We start from the raw sequence: 19269 nt of genomic DNA, 5'->3' as shown, positions 1-19269 counted from the left end.
TAGCTGAGTTGTAGACGCAAGACATGGGTTCATGAAATGTCGCGATTTAGGCGTACTTTGCACCTTTGCATGCAATATCGGTTGTTGGGAGCTGAAGAACTTTTATTTTTAGTAAGGTTCGGGATCAGGTTTGGACCAACCTAGTCATAGTTGAGCACACATTGACTTCATGAATAAGCTTGCAGAAGGTATCTAGAATTCTCTAAAAGACGACTTGATGTTTGATCTCAATATTAAAATCGCCAGCTTGTTTGCATATGTTATAACGATTGGATAAATCATCAATGTTAATTATTCAATTGTTTGTTTGATACTTTGAAATAAAATAATTATTTAACAATATTAACGATTGAATTGGTTAATTATCTTGTTAGAAATTCAACATTTATTAAAAAAAAGGTAGTTGAACACAAATATTTCAAGTAGTCTCAACTATCTTTTAATTACTCAATACTACTAAGTTTTATTATTGCAAAGTAAAATGAAAGCAAACCACACCGGCCATCATCATAACACCATTCACTGTCGTAACTGAATTCGAGGAACTGAAATGTAGTATCACAATACCATAAACTGAAACCAAATATGAAAAACAATGCTAAATGTCGTCACTCTTAAACGACATGTTACAAATGAACCATTGCAATTTGCTGAGAAACATCATACATTGTCGGCCTCATTTCGGGGTTTGATTTCACACATCTTATTGCTAGGATCATGATGGATGTTAGACCCCTTTTTATTTCCGGGTGGGGAATCGGAAGACGATGATCCATCAAATCTTTGAGGTCTGTCTTTTGGTCCGATGCAGATGTTAGTGAAGTAACAAGATCGTCTGGATGCTCCCCTTTGATGATTTCCAATGTCAGAACTCCAAAGCTATATACGTCACACTTTTCTGTAACCTTCATTGTATATGCAAGTTCTGCAAACAATATTAAAGGAATGAACCTCTTTCTTAAGATTATCGTTGTATCGATTGATGACTACAACCAGGGCAAGGCTACCTATAAGTAATGTGGGTCCTACGATCCATCTATTGTTTTTTTTTTTTTTTTTAAATTTATTTAACATTTCTATTGGAAATTTTTAGGGACCAATGTTAAAAAAGTTTGAATTTATATAGAAAAATTTCTATATAAAACATAGTGAAGCATATGGTTTTTTTTATTCTTACTCACTACATCGTAGAAGGCATATAAGTAATTACCTGGTGCAATGTATCCAAAAGTTCCTGCGAGGTTACTCCTATTAGATGAGTTTTTATTCAAAATCTTGGACGTACCAAAATCTGAAACACAAGCTTCGTACTCGGAATCAAGCAAAATATTTTTGCTTGATATGTCTCGGTGAACGATTGGGGGTGAACAATCGTGATGCATATACGACAAAGCATGAGCAACACCTTTGATAATGTTCATCCTCTGCATCCAATCCAACGTTCGAGCAGCCTCATTCCTCAAGATGTCAGCTAGACTACCCCCTTGAAGATACTCGTAAACCAAAAACGAGTTTTGAGCGTGTGCACAGTAGCCATGTAGTTTCACAATGTTGCGGTGCCTTATTCTTGTCAATGCTTTTATCTCATTCACAAAATCATTGTGGTTGACAATGGCCGAAGATGAGTGGAGTCTCTTCACAGCAACTATATCACCTGATGCCAACTGTGCTTTATACACACTTCCGCATCCACCTTTCCCGATGCAATATGCTCCATTGAACTCCTCAGTTGCCTTCAGGATTTCGTCATAAGTATCCCTTCCATCAAAATCTGAAATCGAAAAGAAATCTTCACGATGTTTCTCTTCCTCGACTACTAGTTGCGTTGATGATTTTCTCTTTCTCTGACTAAAGAAGATGAGCATACCTATGAGACAACCAAGTAAAAGCCCTCCAAGAAGAGGAAGTGAAATCATCAGTTCAAGTTTGTGGTTCCGGTTGGCGCTACCACTTGCTGATGCACATTGTTCTAAGCCAGTAACATTACCGCACAAACCTTTATTCCCTTGTAATTCTTCTATCGATATATTCCTAAAGCCTATGCTATTGGGAATGGGACCTTGCAACTCGTTGTACGATAGATCAATGCTCCGCAACCCATTCATTTGTTCAAAGCTTTTGGGAATATTACCAGAGAGTTTATTATGCGAAAGATTGAGATTCTCTAAACTACTCAGACTTGAAAGTGCTGAAGGTATCTCTGCGGTGAGTGCATTGTGACTCAGATCTAGATCTGACAGCTGAATCAATTTACCTATTTGTGCTGGGATCTCATGTGTAACTTCGTTGTTACTCAAGTTTAAGTGAAAAAGTTTTGTGCAACCCCCGAGGGAAGAGGGAATGGGCCCATTCAACTTATTGGTGGACAGATCAAGGTATGAAAGTTCAGCAAATGATCCTAGTTCTGGAGGTATACCACCGGAAAGTTGGTTGTTACTTAAAACAAGTTTCCACAAGGCAGTCACACGCCCAAATTCTTGTGGTATCTCTCCTACTAAATCATTGGAAGAAAGATCAAGTGACATTAATTGCGGAGTGTTTCCAAGAGAAGCAGGTATTTTGCCACTGACTCGATTCCCTCCCATCTCGATGTTGGTTAAATTTTTGCACTTACTCCAGTTGTTGGAGAGTTCCCCATAAAGCTTGTTGTCATTGAGGCTGATGTAATTAAGGTTTGGATAGATACCAAAGCTCTCGGAGATATTTCCAGTGAGCTGGTTACCATCAAAACGTAGCCGGATCAAGCTTGAGCAATTGTACAAGCTTTTAGGAATTGGACCAGACAGATTATTATAACCAACAAGTAGCCTTTCAAGTTTCCCCCCATTGCAGATTTTATCCGGCAAGTTGCCAGAAAAGCTGTTCTCGCTAATCTCTATCTGAACCAACTGTAGTTTCCCTAACTCTTGTGGTATAGGACCAGAAAATTGATTATTCCGGAGATTCAAAATTTTTAAATTTTGTAGGTTACCAAAGGAATTTGGAATGGAACCGTTGAGTTTATTTTCGCTCAATTCCAGAATAGAAAGGAATATCAAATTTCCTAACTCGTGCGGAAGAGGACCAGAAAGTTGGTTACTGAAGAGACGAAGAAGATTAAGGGATTTCAGTTCACCTAATGAGTGAGGAATCGGACCACTGAGCTGGTTATATTGTAGCTCCAAGCTTTCAAGTGAAGCCAACTTACCTATTTCAATAGGGATTGTTCCATTCAGCTGATTATTATCTAGACGTAAGACAATTAGTTTGTTCAGATTGACAAAAGTCGTGGGGATAGACCCAGTGAGAGAGTTGTTGTACATATAAAGCTGCCTTAGATCAGAAAGATTTCCCAGTTCATAAGGAATGGGACCAGAAATATTATTCCTATCGAGACCAATATAACTCAGTTTCGATAACTCACCCAAACATGTAGGAATTAAACCATAAAGATGGTTGCCGCTCAGAGCAAGCTCTGAAAGGAACTTCATCTGGCATATTGATTTTGGAATTGAACCATTAAACTGATTATTGAACAAGTGAAGGGCGACAAGTGAACTCAACTGTCCGATTTCGGGTGGGATTATTCCAGAGAAATTATTGAAAGCAAAATCAAGATAGTCAACTTTTGAAATATAACGGACTTCAGGTGGGATGATACCAGAAAAGTAGTTTAAACTAAGCTCAAAATATGTAAGATTGGGAAACGAAGAAAATGAGAACTGATCAAGGGTACCATTTAAACCAGAAGAAGAAAGGTTCAAACCCTGTATGCTCCCATCAGCATTGCACGAAACTCCATACCAGTTGCATGGAGATACCGTTCTCTGAACAGAAGAATTGTGATGAAGATCTGTCCACGAAGGTAAAAGGAGGTCACTATTTTGGCTATGGAGGGTTGCTTTCCATCTTAGGAGAGCATCAACTTCATCCGACGAACTGGAAGCTATATATAGGGTAGAGAAAACTGTTGCAACTAAGAATATGACTGAAGAGAAGGCCTTCTTGATGGTCAGAGGTGCCATGCTTTGTGGTTATGGGTTAAAGTTGTTTGGTGTAATTTATATTGGCAGGGCATTGAACAGAAAATGTAAAACACATATGCGTTGACGTCATTGACTTTTGAGACTTGCCGTGTCTAATCTTCCACATACAATTTTTCCAGCCTGGTAGACTTTCTTATTGTTATCACCTTAGGATGTAGAGACAGTTTGGGAGCCATAAATGAAGACGAATGACTGTTGTTTATACTTTATAGTCTCCTCTAATAGTCTTGAATGTTTAGTCCCGGTTATTCAAACCCCATGTACTTCACAAGAGTTTGATTTTTACTTGGACACGAATGATCATTTGTGGTGTTTCTGAAGATACAATTAAAATATAACTTAGATGATCAATAAATGTTTGGTTGTCCTGTGATACGAGTCTAATGATGTGTAAAATTACATGAAGTTGGTCGAAAGTTCAAAAATTAAGACACCTAAGATATGCATAGTGTTCCGCAATTTACTCCAAGGGTTCGACGGCCCGTCTAGAGGGTCCAAGTATCAACCATCTTGATCTAATGAAGTATTTATATGTATATTTATCTATATTTTTATCTTTATAAATTTTATAAAGGAGATCATTCAAGTGAATATGGTTTAAGATATATGATATACTTGCATAATATTCATTTTAAACCCACATAAACTCTCAATTTTCAACCAATTAATAACAATCACCCAAGAGTTTTAAATTTATTTATTATAATTACTTAACTAAATGAATTTTTATGTTCCTCAAGTTAATGTCATTTACTAATGACTTTTTATTTTTCCTTTTATTTATACATATCTAGCCATATTGGTAGTATATAAGGAAGATTTACCTATAAAAAATATAGTGATTTGTGATTCAAATATGAAAAATTAAAGAATTATGAAGAGTTGAAGAAGCTGGTTTTGTTGAATAAAAAAGTGAGAATTTTGTTATGTTTCTTAACGTATCGAATATATTAATCGTATTTTAAGTTCTATGTATTCTTTTTGTATGGTTTTATGAGTGCTTAATATGTTTTTTAAATACAAATTTAGTGTGTTTATGTTTGCGAAAGTTATAGTATTTTCATACTATTTGTTATTTGTCATATACAAAAATAAAATATATATATATATATATATATATATATATATATATATATATATATATATATATATAAATGACAAATAAGAAATAGTATGAAAGTATTATAATTTCTACTCTCAATATTGAAACTCATGATTTTTTAACTTCCAATCTTAACTTATTAAATATAAAATATTATCATTAACATGACATATTATTTTAATTATTAATATCATATAATATTGCTTTTTAATATAAATATGATGTTAAATACAATGCTTATATTCGACTTTTAAATTATCAATATAGTATATGTAATTTGTGAATTTACATATGATGGTAAATACAATTTCTATAATCAACTTTTAATTTATTAGTAAGTATATGTAATTTGTGAATTTAAATATGATGTTAACTACAATGTTTATATTCAAATTTGTAACAGTGTCTCTCTAAATTAATTAAAAATAATAATTAAAAAGTAATATAAAGTTATTTATATCTTCATCCATCATCGAAATTATAAGATGATCACATAACTAGAACTTTAAATTATTCGATAATAACAACTATTAAAAAATAATACTAAATCGATTTTTATTTGTGTGTGAGCAACGGGTAGAGATCATTGAGTAATAGTGTTAAAAAAATAGTTGAAATTATATATATATATATATATATATATATATATATATAAGTTAGTGTAAAAATTATTATGTCAATATTAATGCCAATAAAATAACCATTCTAAACATTATGTATTTTTCAATATTTTTAACAATATTTTTGCAACATGCCCAATGCATGGGTATTCGCTTAGTAACTCTTATACAAAGACCATTTAAATCAATGTGGTTCAAGATAAATCATCTATCTTAAACCATATCCATTTGATGTAACAACCATAAAATTCATGAAAAATTTTAACTTTTAAAACAACCCAAAAATCCTCATTGTTTACAAATAGTTTTCAAAACAGGTTCAATATCAGAGTAATCCCAAAATCATAAAACAAAACATAAGGAGATGTACGATCACGCCTTCGCCTTCCCGCGATCCTCTGAGGTACCTGAAACATAATCCAAAACTGTAAGCCCAAAGCTTAGTGAGTTCCCGCAAAGTACCAACACACAACAGTTAACACAAATATAATAACAACATCTAATGGGTCCACAACTAACAGAATGGATTACCCCTAAGCCCACATCATAAGTCTGGATTGCCCATGGGCCCACAACTTATGTTTGGCTTGCGCCCCGGAATGTTCAGTCCTCGGACTGAACACCGCTAAGCCCTCAGTACGAGTCGGGCATGCCCCTCCCGATCCTCATCTCGTATCTGGAATGCTCATGAACCCTCAATATGAGTCTGACATGCCCTTCCTGGCCCTCAGCTCATATCTGGTATACTCCAGGGTTTGTTGGCTACAACATGGAGCAGTACAACCTCAACCCAACCCATACAATATGTCGACATATAACTAATAATATCATATACATATAAACAGACAGTACCACAGATGGTCCTACAGATCTACCAAACTAGCATATCAGACTAGCTTGTATATCTATTCCCTACTCCACATAACAATAATATCAGATTATCAAACTAATGGACCGACCTTGGTGCCTTAGACCCATAAGTACAATGAGGAAAACTCACCTTACAAGTAGCACATAACTGATAAGTTCCAACTCTAAATCTCAGCTCACAACTCAAAAGCCTACAATCACTAAGTGACCAATTCCATCAAAACCCAATAATACCCAAATTACCCTTAAAAGTCAAACTTGGTCAACAAGGTCAAAATCCAAAAACCCACTGAGTCAACTTAGCCAAGTTGACCCAACCGAGTCGACCCAGCCGAGTCAACTCACAAATGGCTGAACCATGAAAGTACGCGGGGCGTACTCCGGAGGTACGCGCATCGTACAGAAGCTTCTCATTGATTGAAAACATGGACGTTGACCAGGTACGCGGGTCGTACCCTCGCAAAGTCCAAAACCTCAATAAGTGCTTAATGGCTTAAGCACTTAAGCCCAAACTTCAGATCCATGATCCAAATGCACCTTAGAGCCATAAAGTCTCCAACTTTATGACTTTAGACGTCCAAAATTTCCTTAATATGTGGTCTTAATCCATTAAGACCTTCCATAAGAAGCATGGAGCCAAACTAGCTAAAGGGACCTCATTTTTATGGTTTAGAACCCTTCCTAGGGTTTGAAAGGACGAACCAAAACGTCCAACACCAAGCATTCACAACAATAGGACATTTAGGGACAAAGGAACATCATAAAGCTACCATGATGAGATCTAAGCAAACCAAGCACAAAGGTAACAACTTTTTACCTTCTGGAGCTTCCCAAGAAGATGATGATCCAAGATCTACAAGCTTGATTTCCTCTCTAGACTCCTTGGTGCACTTCCTTATCCTCTAAGCATACAAATAACACACTTTAAGCTCAAAACACTCACTTATGCAACTAGAGTTCTTCAAGGACGACACAAAGGCTTGGAGGCTGAAAGGGTGAGGCTAAACGATCCATAATGGTGTTTAAATACTTCACAAACCCTAGGGTTTCACCTGGAAATTAGTACGCCCAGCATACTAGGGCGTGCCCTAATACACTTAGCGTACCCATATGTACGCCCAACATACAACTCCTGCTCCCAAAAATTACCATTTTGCCATTAGGGCTTCTTAGGGCTTCACCTTTATAATCCAAGGACCAAAATGACATACTTAAAAACCAAAAGAAATATTTGAAAATACCTGAAAACCCGGGATGTTACATTTGAAACTCTCCAACCTCTTCAACTTATGATACTTAATTAGTAATTAATTGAATTTTTTTTGCCTATATAAGAACTTATTTAGAATGAATGGAAATTGAAAATAATGTGCTTATAGGTACATATATTTGGGTTCTTTTTCTCTCTTTCAATTTATATATTTATAAAAAGTTGCTTGATTTGATTGATTACTCATATTTGTTTTTCTTCTCTTTGTCGTGATAGTTGTAACACCCTGTTTCGAGTCGTTTTACAATTTGGGGCCGTGTCCCGAAGATCAACTATCATAAGGCTTCAGGATTTGGGGGAAGAGTGTTTTAGGCCCATTTGGATGTGGGTAATGTAGATATGTGATCCAATAGTTCGGTTTGCGCTTTGGAGTCAAGGGGTAAAATGGGAAGGTAGTGTTTCAAACTTCTTTTTATGAATTATGGATTTTATTTCGATGTGTTTTAAGTCAAAAGTAATTATATAAGGTTGTAGATCTCCTCAATACCTTTCCATGGATATAAAGAACGTCAAAATCGGAGTTAGAACGAACAAGTTATGACCAATTCAAGTTTGGGTGGTTCTGGGCCAAGCTGAGTATGATGGGCGTAGAAGGAGGTGTACACTGGGCGTACTAAGGGAATCTTCAGTACGCTGAACATACCAGGACCACACTAGGTGTACGTAATCAGTGCCCAAACCCTATTTTCATGTTGTGAGCTCTATTCAAGTTCCTTAACTCCCCCAAACCCACTCCATTTTCAGCCTCCACCCCTCCAACATCCCTTCCATGAAACCCTAACCCTAGATGAGCCTTGTGAGCTAAAAGAAGATGATTTTGAGTGCTTTGGAGTATGCATGGTGCACCTTGGAGAAGAAAGAACTTCTTGTAGAAGTTTTGGTTGCATTGGAGCTTGTAGATCTGGACTTTGTTCACCTTGATTTATCTTCTAAAGGTATAAAGTTTGAATCTTGATAATGCATTTGTTAGATCTAGCTAGTTTTGGATGTTATGAGATTTTGGTCATTTTAGTGCATAAAGTTTAGATCTTGAAAGTTTATGACCTTGTTATGGATAAAGTTTGAAACTTTATCCATCTAAACATCATTGTAATTCAGATCTGAAAGGTTGGAGACTTGGATTTAATGAATTAAGTTGAAAAAGATGCACTTTTGGTCCCATTTGATGCTTAAAGGGTAGATCTTCGTGGTTTGGACCATTCTAATGGATAACGTTGGAAACTTTATCCATTATGGAGCCTTTAGGATCCATAAAAATGTGATCTTGATCCTTCTATACCTTCCATGAAAGTGTCATGATGTCTTAATGGATTAATAAGTAAGGTTTTGGCTTTTAGACCCTTTTCTAGGCATGAAAAGTCATAAAGGTGGAAACTTATGACTTAGAGTGATGTTGTGGGACTAGATCTATGTGTTGGACGAAAGGACTTAATAAATTAAGCACTTAATGGAAAAGTGCCTTTTTAGCCGAGTATGACGGGTGTACCTTTGGCTACGCTGCACGTACTCGTATGGGGTCCTGATTTTGGATGGTGAGTACGTCATGCGTACAAGCTGTGTACGTTGGGCGTAGTCAGCCTGAAGTTGACTTGTTGACTTTGACTTCTGTTGACGTTTGACCAAGTTTGACCTTGGGTCAAACTTGCGGGTTTTGGGTTATTAATTAAAATTTTATATGGTTCTGGTATTAGTGGATTTGTGGGTGCGAGCAGTGCAAATAAGGGATTGTGTGGTAGTGTTTCAGGGTTCTTCGATTCAGGTGAGTCTTCTCCCGGTGCTCGTGAGTCGAAGGCACCAATGTCGGCTCACTAAATTATGTATGTAGGATGCTAGCTGTCTTTGTAACTCTCGCATGTTTGTATGTGCCTGTGTGGTAGAATAGTTGTATTTGTGATGTACAGCTGGTCTAGCTATTATTATTGTGTTATGCTGTTTATATGAGATTGAGACTGCTGATAGTCTCCAGGGTTGCTGTTAACCCACCGGGCGTGCTGTTAGCTACTGGGACTGCTGATAGTCCCCAGGGTTTCTGATAACCCATAGCTGTCTATTGTAATGTGTTGTATGTGGTATTTAGGGAACTCACTAAGCTTCCTACTTACAACTGTTGATTTAAATGTGTTTCAGGTCATTTTGTAGATTCTGGGAAGGCGGAGGCATGATTGTACACATTTGTCGGCTTATGAAGATTTAAGGATTTTGGGATACTCTGATATTGTTTTGATAATAAGTTACAATTTATGTGATGACTTGAATTTATGAGTAATATTTGGAGAATTAAAAATGCAAAATTTGTCTTGAAATTTGAGGTATTACAAATTAGTATCAGAGCCTTGGTTTGAGGGATTCGGGCACACCCTCGAGTATGTCCGGACTCAAACTGAGGAGTTGATAACTTTTCAAAAGAAGTGATTTTTCATCACATGATTTTCCAAGGAAATTAAAGAGTTTTGAAAGTAGGTCCGAAGCGGTGTGTACAATCTACCAAAGCTCGAGCGGTGATTTCCCAAAATACCTTTACTTGATTTTTTGTCGCGATGAGTTGTTATTATAAGCTGATAGAATTGCATGCTAGTTTAGGGCTAGGGATCTGCTCAATATTGCATGCTAGTGTGCTTACTTAGGAGAGATGGCTTTATGCCTGTTAGGGGAGTCGGTAGTGTTGCATGCTTATTATTAGTGATCTCCAGGAGTTGTGAGGTAGCATTGCCTGAGTTTGATGATGCATTTTGTGTTGTGGTTAGAGCAGTTGGGTTTGTATGCTAGGGTGGTTTCATGTGTTGGTTTGGATAACATGTTTAGGTGATGTGATGGTAGAGGTTGCTTGATGCCCGAATGATGCTTGCTTTGTGCTTTTAGAGACTTCCATTAATATCGACTAACTATTAATCGAATATGTTAGGTTGCATGTTACAGGGATTAGATAATTTTAGAATGTTAGATTTAGCTCTATTGCGTAGCTCTCGTTTGAGTCTAACCGTTGTAGGGTGGGATCTTGCAGTCGAAGAATTATCTAATGCATGTAGCATGTAATTGTATTCGAGAAGTAGTTAGTAGGTATTTAAGGGAGTTCCTTTTGCAGCTGATGGCGGAAAGAGGTGTGAAGGGAATCTTAGGAGAGCCTAGGGAGTATTTTCAGTCCGAAGGGTGCACTGTTTAGTGGTGAGTATTCATTGGGGAGCGGGTATGTGGAATTGGATTGGTCGATAGTGTAGCTGACTAGCTACTTAGAAAATCTGGAACGATTCTTGAGGAAAGTATGGATAGTTGTGGAAGGTAGTATTGGGCCCGTACTACTGAAAGCAGAGGATCCATACTCGAATCGAGGAGAATTCCAGGGGTTCTTAGTAGCAGGTTGAGGATGGATAACATGGTTTGGGTGCCATGATTCATTGCAGAGTGTGTTTCTGTCTTTACCAGTTATTCGGCCGCGGTTGATCAGAATAAGAATGGGCCTGGTGATTGTTGGGCCCGAGGGCCATGTCGGTCGGTTTGGGAATGGGGTAGGCCTTGCGAGAAAGTTGAGTTTAGGTCTCGAAGGATTTGATGGGTGAGGTGCCCGTTTGAGTCACAGGACTCGAAAAGGAAAGGGATGTGATGAGTTGTTTGAGTATTTGTAGTATGAGTTGAGTGATCGGCTGATGGTTTATGATGTCATTTTCTATGACGAGGATTATATTATTTCAGTTTTTCCGTATTGGAAGGAAGAGAGAGTGAGCTTCTGATTTCAGAATTTAGAGGTAGACCTCGTGGGTTACCAGATAGTTGCAGTATTTGCATTAAAGGGTTCTTATGGTATGACTGCCTTGAGGTATTTCATATGTTGTATGGATGGAGAGTTATTTTCGTGGAGGTTGTACAAGATGAGGACCAGGGGTATGCTTCCTTGAGTTCCGATAGAGGATGGTCTAGAAGGTTGTTCCAGGTGAACAAGAAAAGTGAATCGGAAATGACAACTTTCGCTGTATGTGTTGTATCTCGACTGTGAGGATGATGCCTCATGTTCTATGATTGTGCCTCGTAATGGAGTGAAGGTCAGAGATTCATAGGTGAAGTGTGTGGTAGTCCAATTGTTCTTAGATGGATAATCGATGCTGTGAATGGGCTATTAGAGTTATTGCATGTGCATTTGCATAAGATTCTTGTTGATAGAGGAGGTTATGACTAGGAAGTTTCCGAGGTCTCTATCTGAGATTCAGAATGTCTTTGAGATGTTGGGTCTTTATTTGGAAGGTCATCTTGTGTTGTGTTATGCACTCCAAGAGTCATGGGTTATATATATCTGATTGAGTTCGTTGAGTGGGGTTTGTCTGCAACGTTAGTTGGTGATAGTTCGAACCCAAGTGGGGGAGGACTCGGCATGCTATTTGAAAGATTATCGATCTATTTGAGTTGCAGTTTCCGAAGAATGGGTTATAGGGATTTTTGGTTCGGATATGCGAGGCTTCGGTTCAAGACGGGGTGTAAAGCAAGTTAACCTTTGTTCTATGAGCTGGAGTGCACGATTTGTTTTGCAACAGGAAGTTGTTGGTCAGGGAGCTTGCTGTAGTCAGTGGTTCTTCCGATTTCATGGATGTTTAGGTCATGAACCGTTTGGGTCGCTCGGGTTGAATATCGATGTTTGAAGGATTCATCAGTAGGGTATAGATTGCTACCTATAGTCTAAGATAAGCAGTGTTTGATTTATCGATCAACTTCAGGATTGGGTATATTTAATTATGCATGAGTTTAGTTCAGTGGAAACTTCAGATTATCATATTGTTGTCAGTGCATTCTCGATCGTTGGCTGTTCTCGTTCATCGTCAATGGGTGGGGATGCTTCGAAGGTTTTGAGCTGTATGATTGAAGGTCAATGATCGTGAAAATAAATCGTCATGTTCTATTATGGATATCATGGATTCTGGGTACGTTTCCCTAAATTATTGGATTGTGGAATAATGGTATGTAACAGACTCGGGTTTATTTTGGTAGTATGAGAACATTGAAGTGATTATCTATCTGTTCTAGGTATGGTCTTTTGGGTTCCTTGTCATCAGTTGGGATTGTAGAAGGATGTGGAGCTGTATCAAGGGAAGGTACTTTAGGATACGACAATCTTAGTCGATAGTAGTAAAGTGCTTCATCTAGTTTGGGATGTGAGCACCCAATATCGTTGATCATGGGATCTTAGTCCGGTAAGTTCAATATGGTGGTGATTAGGGAGGAACATTATGGGATGGCTAGGTGTTGGGTTATATAGTGTTGCGTCATGGGCTCGGTCCTTAGCCCAGTTTTGCTATCCAGTTTGGGCCTGTCCAACTGTGATTGTTTTATTTAGGGTTTAGTATATAAGGTGCATGCATACAGCCTTTGTCAAGAACGTTTTTGATAATTATTGTTTTGAGTTGTACTACGAAACCCTAGCTCGCCTCTACAGTGGAAGTTCTTTGTCGAGCTCTGCTGAGGCGTGACTACGTTTGAATCATTCAGCATTATTTGATTCCATGTTGTGTTCTCTGTGTTTATTTGATTTTATTGTTTAATCTGTTGAAGATCTAATCGATCTAAGAGTTATTCAACTCAACAATTGGTATCAGAGCAGGAGACTGTGTAATCCATACACATCTCTTCTGTTGAAGAAGATCTTAGGGTTTTCCGCTTAGATTGATATTTATAGAAGCCGTCATCTGCTATTGACGTGGTTCTTCAAATATTTGATCTTACCCTAACGTTATTTACAAGTCTGATCTTAAGCAGGTTTAAACAAGCATCAACACATCCATGGACGATTCTCAATCAAACCCAATCAACATCTCAAACAGCATAGGATCGACAACAAGGATTCCTATTTTATACACTCAAGATTATGAGATCTGGGCGAATCACTTTGAAGACTACGCGATTGGCTCAGAAGATAATGGATACTTAATCTGGGAGGCGATCACTGTTGGTCCATTTGTTCATGCAAGTACTTCAAGAGTTGTTAAAACTCAAAAGGAATATAATCAACTCATCGGTGACGTGAAAGATATCCCTCAGGATGAGAAGGAAAAGTTTCAGTGCAATATCAAGGCCTTAAGGATGATAAGGTTTGCACTACAGTCAGATACGTTTCGGCTGGTAAGCTCATGCACGACAGCAAAGGAAATATGGGTCAGGTTAAAGGAATTGTACTCTACAGATGAAGATCTTGAGCACTTTATCCAAACACTGTTGCTCTCAGAATTCGGTGATTTTAAGTAGAAGCCTGAAGAGAAGCTCGTTCAATCCTTCGATCGCTTCAATCATCTCTTAAGCAAGATGATTAAGCATGGGATCGAAAGGAAGGTTATTGAACAGAAAGTAACATTCATGAATGGCCTTAGAACGGAATGGATGGCTATGGTGTCAACAGTGAAGGCACATGAACACTTCAAGAGTTATTCTCTTGCAAAACTGGTGGGAATTCTAAAGTCGCATGAGAGTGCCCTGACCAAAGAAACAAATGTAGTTTCTAGCATGGGATCCTTAGCTCTGATCTCCAAAGGTAAGAATGCAGATGAGGAGGAAGAAGATTTAGATCTCTCTGAATATGATCTAACAAGCGAAGAGTATTCTCTGATGGTGTCAAATCCCAAGAAATTCATCAAGAGAAGATTTCCAGCAAACAAAAACCGAAACTGGCAAGGCAGTTACAGTGCAGAGAAAGCAAAGGAGGAACCGAAAAGTGTTTCTCAGAAGGAAGAACCGAAGAAGGAAACGAAACTTGGAGGTGACTCGGGCTTTACCTGTCACTACTGTGGAGGCAAAAATCACTTCGCAAAAGACTGCATGCTCAGAAAGATGTCTGAGAAGAATGAAGAAGAGGACGAGGAAGCGAACCTCACAAGGCGGTTGGAGGAAATCAGGAAGAAGAAAGCAGGATCTAACAACACCATGAATGCTCTTATTGTGCAGGGAAACACGATCGATGATGAATTTGGAGGCGTTGAAATTTGGTCGACTGATTCAGAGGACGAAGAAGTGAGGAAACCAACTCATGGCAAGGCTCTGTTGGTGAAGGAAGAGGACAGCACAGGAAGATGTTTGATGGTGACGTCTGGAGTGTCATACATGCGAGGCTATACCACTGATGGAGGAAATGATGGAGAGAAGGAAAGAGAAGACCGTTGTTTCGCTGCAAAGCCTGTCAGTCAGCAGATCAACGATTGTGACGAGTTGATCCAGAAGGTACAATCTATTCTTATCTCTCTAAAAATTCCAATAACTGACTACGAAAATGAACTCAATAGTTTAAAATCTAAATTTTCTAGTTTAAGTGGAAGTTTAACTCAAACTCGCGTCACAAACTCTAACCTAACTGATCAAATCAGCAGGGTGTCATCGAAGAGTGAGGAGAGGCGAATGTGGATTGAGCAGAAGGAGAAGGAGTTGATTAGGTCTAGGGATGAAACAATTTATTTGCAAAGAGATAATTTGAAGCTTTTAAAATAACGAAATGTGTTTTGTTAATTGCTAAGCGTTTATACACCAATATTACTCAATTGCATCTTGATTGTGAGATAGGGAAGAAGATACATCGTATGATTTTACCCTTCCTTGAGTTAAAGGAAGATGAAATCGATGCCGACGCATACGACTGTGAAAACGTTGTTTCTTCTGAGGATATTTCTCCTGCCTACAGAATTGGTCTTGACAAAATAGAGTCCTTTATAAAGTCCAAAGACCATAAGGACATGCTCAAAAATTTGTTGGATGAAAATGACAAATTGAAAATCCAAGCTAAAACCGTACAGAAATTTGACTTGTTGAATGCTAAGTTGAGTTCAGGAAATAAAATTGTTGATGAAAATACTTCTGAATTCGATGAGGATGATGATATGAGTGACATTTCTGTAGATGATGTGGTTGATTGTTCGGAATTTGTCAAGAGCGAACCCGAAACTAACAAAAATCTTATTTCTGAAAATTCGGTTGAGTTTGCTCGTTTATCCAAAGACAAGACCAAAGTCCTTAAAGAAAAGGCCGTTGTATATCAAAAAGTCCAAACTACTCCAAATCAGGTATACAAAGTTGATGGAGTCACTCTGCAACAAACAGCCGAACTGACAGCAATTGTTGCAGAAGACAATGCTGAAGGTTGTGATGAGTTTTTCTGGTCAGCACCCACTGATAACGCTGATGAAACAGTAGGTTTGTCACAGAAAACTTCGTGGAGAGTGAAAGGAAGATATGTAGCCGAACCACTTAATGATCCTACTCGTTTTGACGAGCCTAGCACAAGTGGTACCAAAAGTTCTCTAGTCTAACAAGTCGCAGTCACAAGCGAAACCTCTTCACTTAAAAGCGAAGCTTATGTTCAAAAATCTGAGAAAAGGCTAACATTCACAGAAATCCGAAACAGGTAAAAGATCGAAAGCATCAAAGAAATGTGAGGTACAAGAAAAACCTCACTGAAAGAAAGCAGTTCTGGCGTTCTCAAAATCCCAACTATGTTCGCTATGAAAAACCTTCTAAGCAAAAGGAGTAAGGAAAAGTAAATCCTGGCACTCACACTCATGGCGAAAACAACCGAAAGCAGAGTTTCGGTCCTCAACATCAAACCAACCGAAAGCAGAGTTTCGGTCCTCAACATCAAACCAACCGAAAGCAGAGTTTCGGTCCTCAACATCAAACCAACCGAAAGAAGAGTTTCGGTCCACAACATAATCTCAATCGAACACAGGGCTTCGATCCTCGAGATGAGAAGAACCGAAAGGGTGGTTTCAGTTCCAGACTGAGCAGTGAGCAGAAACGAAAGGATGACAAGTTTCATTCTCAATCACGAAAGAGTCCTATCCAAAAGGCTAACTCCATTTCCAAATCCAATTTTCCTAGCTCTAACCTTCTCTCACAGAATGATCAAAGGGCAAATGAAAAGCCTTGTCCATGAAACTCAAAGGATTCATCAACCAAGCCTAATGTTGATCGAAAGTATGCTAACGTAGATTACACATATTCGACAACTCCACCCAAAAATAAAATTAAGGTTTTCACATTAACAAGAAAAGATGAAACGACGTTAATAAAAAGAACCTTTTTAGTTGATGTTTCACTAACAAATCCCTGTTCTGTAAAAAACTCACGAGGGCCCAAGACACTTTGGGTTCCTAAATCTGCTTAATTTTTGCAGGTTATACGTGACGAGCAGTTTGATGATGAATGGTACATAGACAGTGGCTGCTCGCATCACATGACAGGTAGAAGGGAAGAACTGAGGGAATTTCGGTCTCTTACGAATGGTGGAAGTGTCAAGTATGGTAACAAATCCTATGGCACGATCAAAGGTTATGGTATGATTACCAATGGCGAGTTCTCGATAAGAAAAGTGGCATATGTTGAGGGTTTGCAACACAACCTTATCAGTGTTTCTCAACTGGTGGTTGGAACGGGTCTAAAGGTGTCTTTTGATGACGAGGGATCAGAGATTACTGAAAAGAAGTCAAACATTGTTCTGCTGAAATCAAAGCGAAAAGGAGAGATGTACCCTTTAAATCTCAATCCCATATGGGGAAAACCAGCTATCTGCCTGTTGTCAAAGGCTCAATCAAACGAAAGCTGGCTTTGGCACCGAAGACTCTCCCATCTGAATTTTAAAGACATCAACAAATTGGTGCTTGGATATCATGTTCGGGGTCTTCCTGTTCTGAAATTCGATAAAGAACACCTCTGTGCTGCATGTGAAATGGGGAAGCAAAGTCAATAGAGTCATCCTTCTCGCGTCAACACAAAAATAATTGAACCACTTGAATTACTTCATATTGATTTGTGTGGTCCATCTTCAATCGAAAGTGTTGGGGGCAACAAGTATATACTTGTCATTGTAGATGACTTCTCCCGATTCACCTGGGTATTCTTTTTAAAACAGAAATCAGAGGCCACTCCTAAACTGAAGCTCTTCATCAAACAGGTCGAAGTCCAGTTGAGAAAGGTTGTTCGTAACATAAGAAGTGACAATGGGTTGGAGTTTAAGAACAAAGAATTCGAAGAGTTTCTTGCAGAAAAAGGGACAACTCACAACTTCTCGGCCCCATACACTCCACAACAGAACTGCATTGTCGAAAGGCGAAACCGCTCTCTGAGTGAAGCAGCCCGAACAATGCTGAGCTTCGCTTCACTACCTCTGTATTGCTGGGCTGATGCCATTGCTGCTGCTTGCTTTACACAGAATAGATCTTATCTCAACAAACGTTTTTCGATCACTCCTTATGAGATCTTAAACAACCGAAAGCCAAATGTCAAGTTCTTTCATGTGTTCGGTTCAAGGTGCTTCATCTTTAATTCAAAGGAGCACCGAAATAAGTTTGATGTGAAAGCAGATGAGGGAATCTTTCTAGGGTATTCCTTTGTTGGGTTTTGAGCATTCTAACACTCCTATGGTGTACATGCAACCCTATAAACCTTGGATCTATATTTTCTCTATTATACATGCAAATATTAATTATTCTAAGGTTTCATCCTAACTAGCATATTATGAAGCACCTATACTACAAAGTTCTAGTTAGATGACATACCTTTTGATGTAGCTTGATGTCTTCAAGCTTTAAGAGCTTAGCCCCAATAGTGTGGAAGCCTCAAATGGAATCACAAATCACCAAAACACCTTGGAAGAGCTTGAGAGAATATGTATGCACACTAAAATCGGCCCACTCTTATTTTCACACACTTGTGCCAATTTTGTGAGCCAAGGACCCCTTTATATATTATGGAGGATTAGGGTTACATCCATGTAAACCCTAATACCCATGACCTTTCATTTACATAGGATCCATGGGTTAAAAGCTCCATGGACCATCCATGAAAGCTTAGCCCAACCTAAATGAACTTGGCCCATTCCATATATATAAGAGTCCATATTTAATTAGTTCTTTTTGATCACTTAATTAATTCTAAATTAATTCTTGATCAATACTAATTAAATAATATGATTCCATATTAATATATTAGAACTTATAATATATTAATATAAATCATAAATATACTATTCTCAAAAGACTATCCATATAAATTGTGCCGGTGAAGTGCAACCCAAATGGACCATGCCGGGTCGGGTCAAGTACATACCAAATATAGTTATGGACTTAGACATTAATCCAACAGTCTCCCACTTGGATAAGTCTAAAACTATTATTGCGTATGACTTCAAAACCTAACTGGCAATCGTAGCTCTTAAAGCCGATGTCGAACTCTGACCTTGTCAATGACTTGTCCATTAGATAAGGGATCATATATTCCTCTATTCTAGATATCATATGGACTGAGATATGGATTATAATCATTCTCTCTGTCCATTTGTTGTTTCCCGATTTTCGATTTATGATGACTGACTGATTGAACAAATCAAATCAGTCCTGGCTTGGCCAAGCACTCACATGTGTCATCGCT

At 38.2% G+C, this 19269-nt stretch overlaps 1 protein-coding gene across 1 annotated transcript; it reads right to left on the bottom strand.

Annotated features, from left to right (window-relative positions):
* Positions 1 to 482: 482 nt before the first annotated feature.
* Positions 483 to 4004, bottom strand: LOC145140828 (uncharacterized). The gene is made up of 2 exons (XM_079074204.1): positions 1211 to 4004; positions 483 to 925 (listed from the first exon to the last, which is right to left on the bottom strand). Exons 1-2 carry the CDS (start codon positions 4002 to 4004, stop codon positions 627 to 629), a joined length of 3093 nt encoding a protein of 1030 aa, XP_078930330.1. The 3' UTR covers positions 483 to 626.
* Between the last annotated feature and the right edge of the window lie 15265 nt (positions 4005 to 19269).

The sequence above is a fragment of the Lactuca virosa genome, chromosome 9 (genome assembly GCF_052849685.1).
Source record: "Lactuca virosa cultivar CGN04683 chromosome 9, Lactuca_virosa_CGN04683_v6, whole genome shotgun sequence".
NCBI classification, from domain to species: Eukaryota; Viridiplantae; Streptophyta; class Magnoliopsida; order Asterales; family Asteraceae; genus Lactuca; species Lactuca virosa.
The sequence above is the reverse complement of the archived record's forward strand: the minus strand, read 5'-3'. Positions and strand labels throughout refer to the sequence as shown.

Bases quoted from the DNA above. Each gene is read 5' to 3' on its own strand.
- LOC145140828 (XM_079074204.1), bottom strand. From the start codon at position 4,004: ATGGCACCTCTGACCATCAAGAAGGCCTTCTCTTCAGTCATATTCTTA. The intron at 926-1,210 runs GTAATTACTTAT...TATTGTTTGCAG, and splicing joins TTTTGGATACATTGCACCAG to AACTTGCATATACAATGAAG.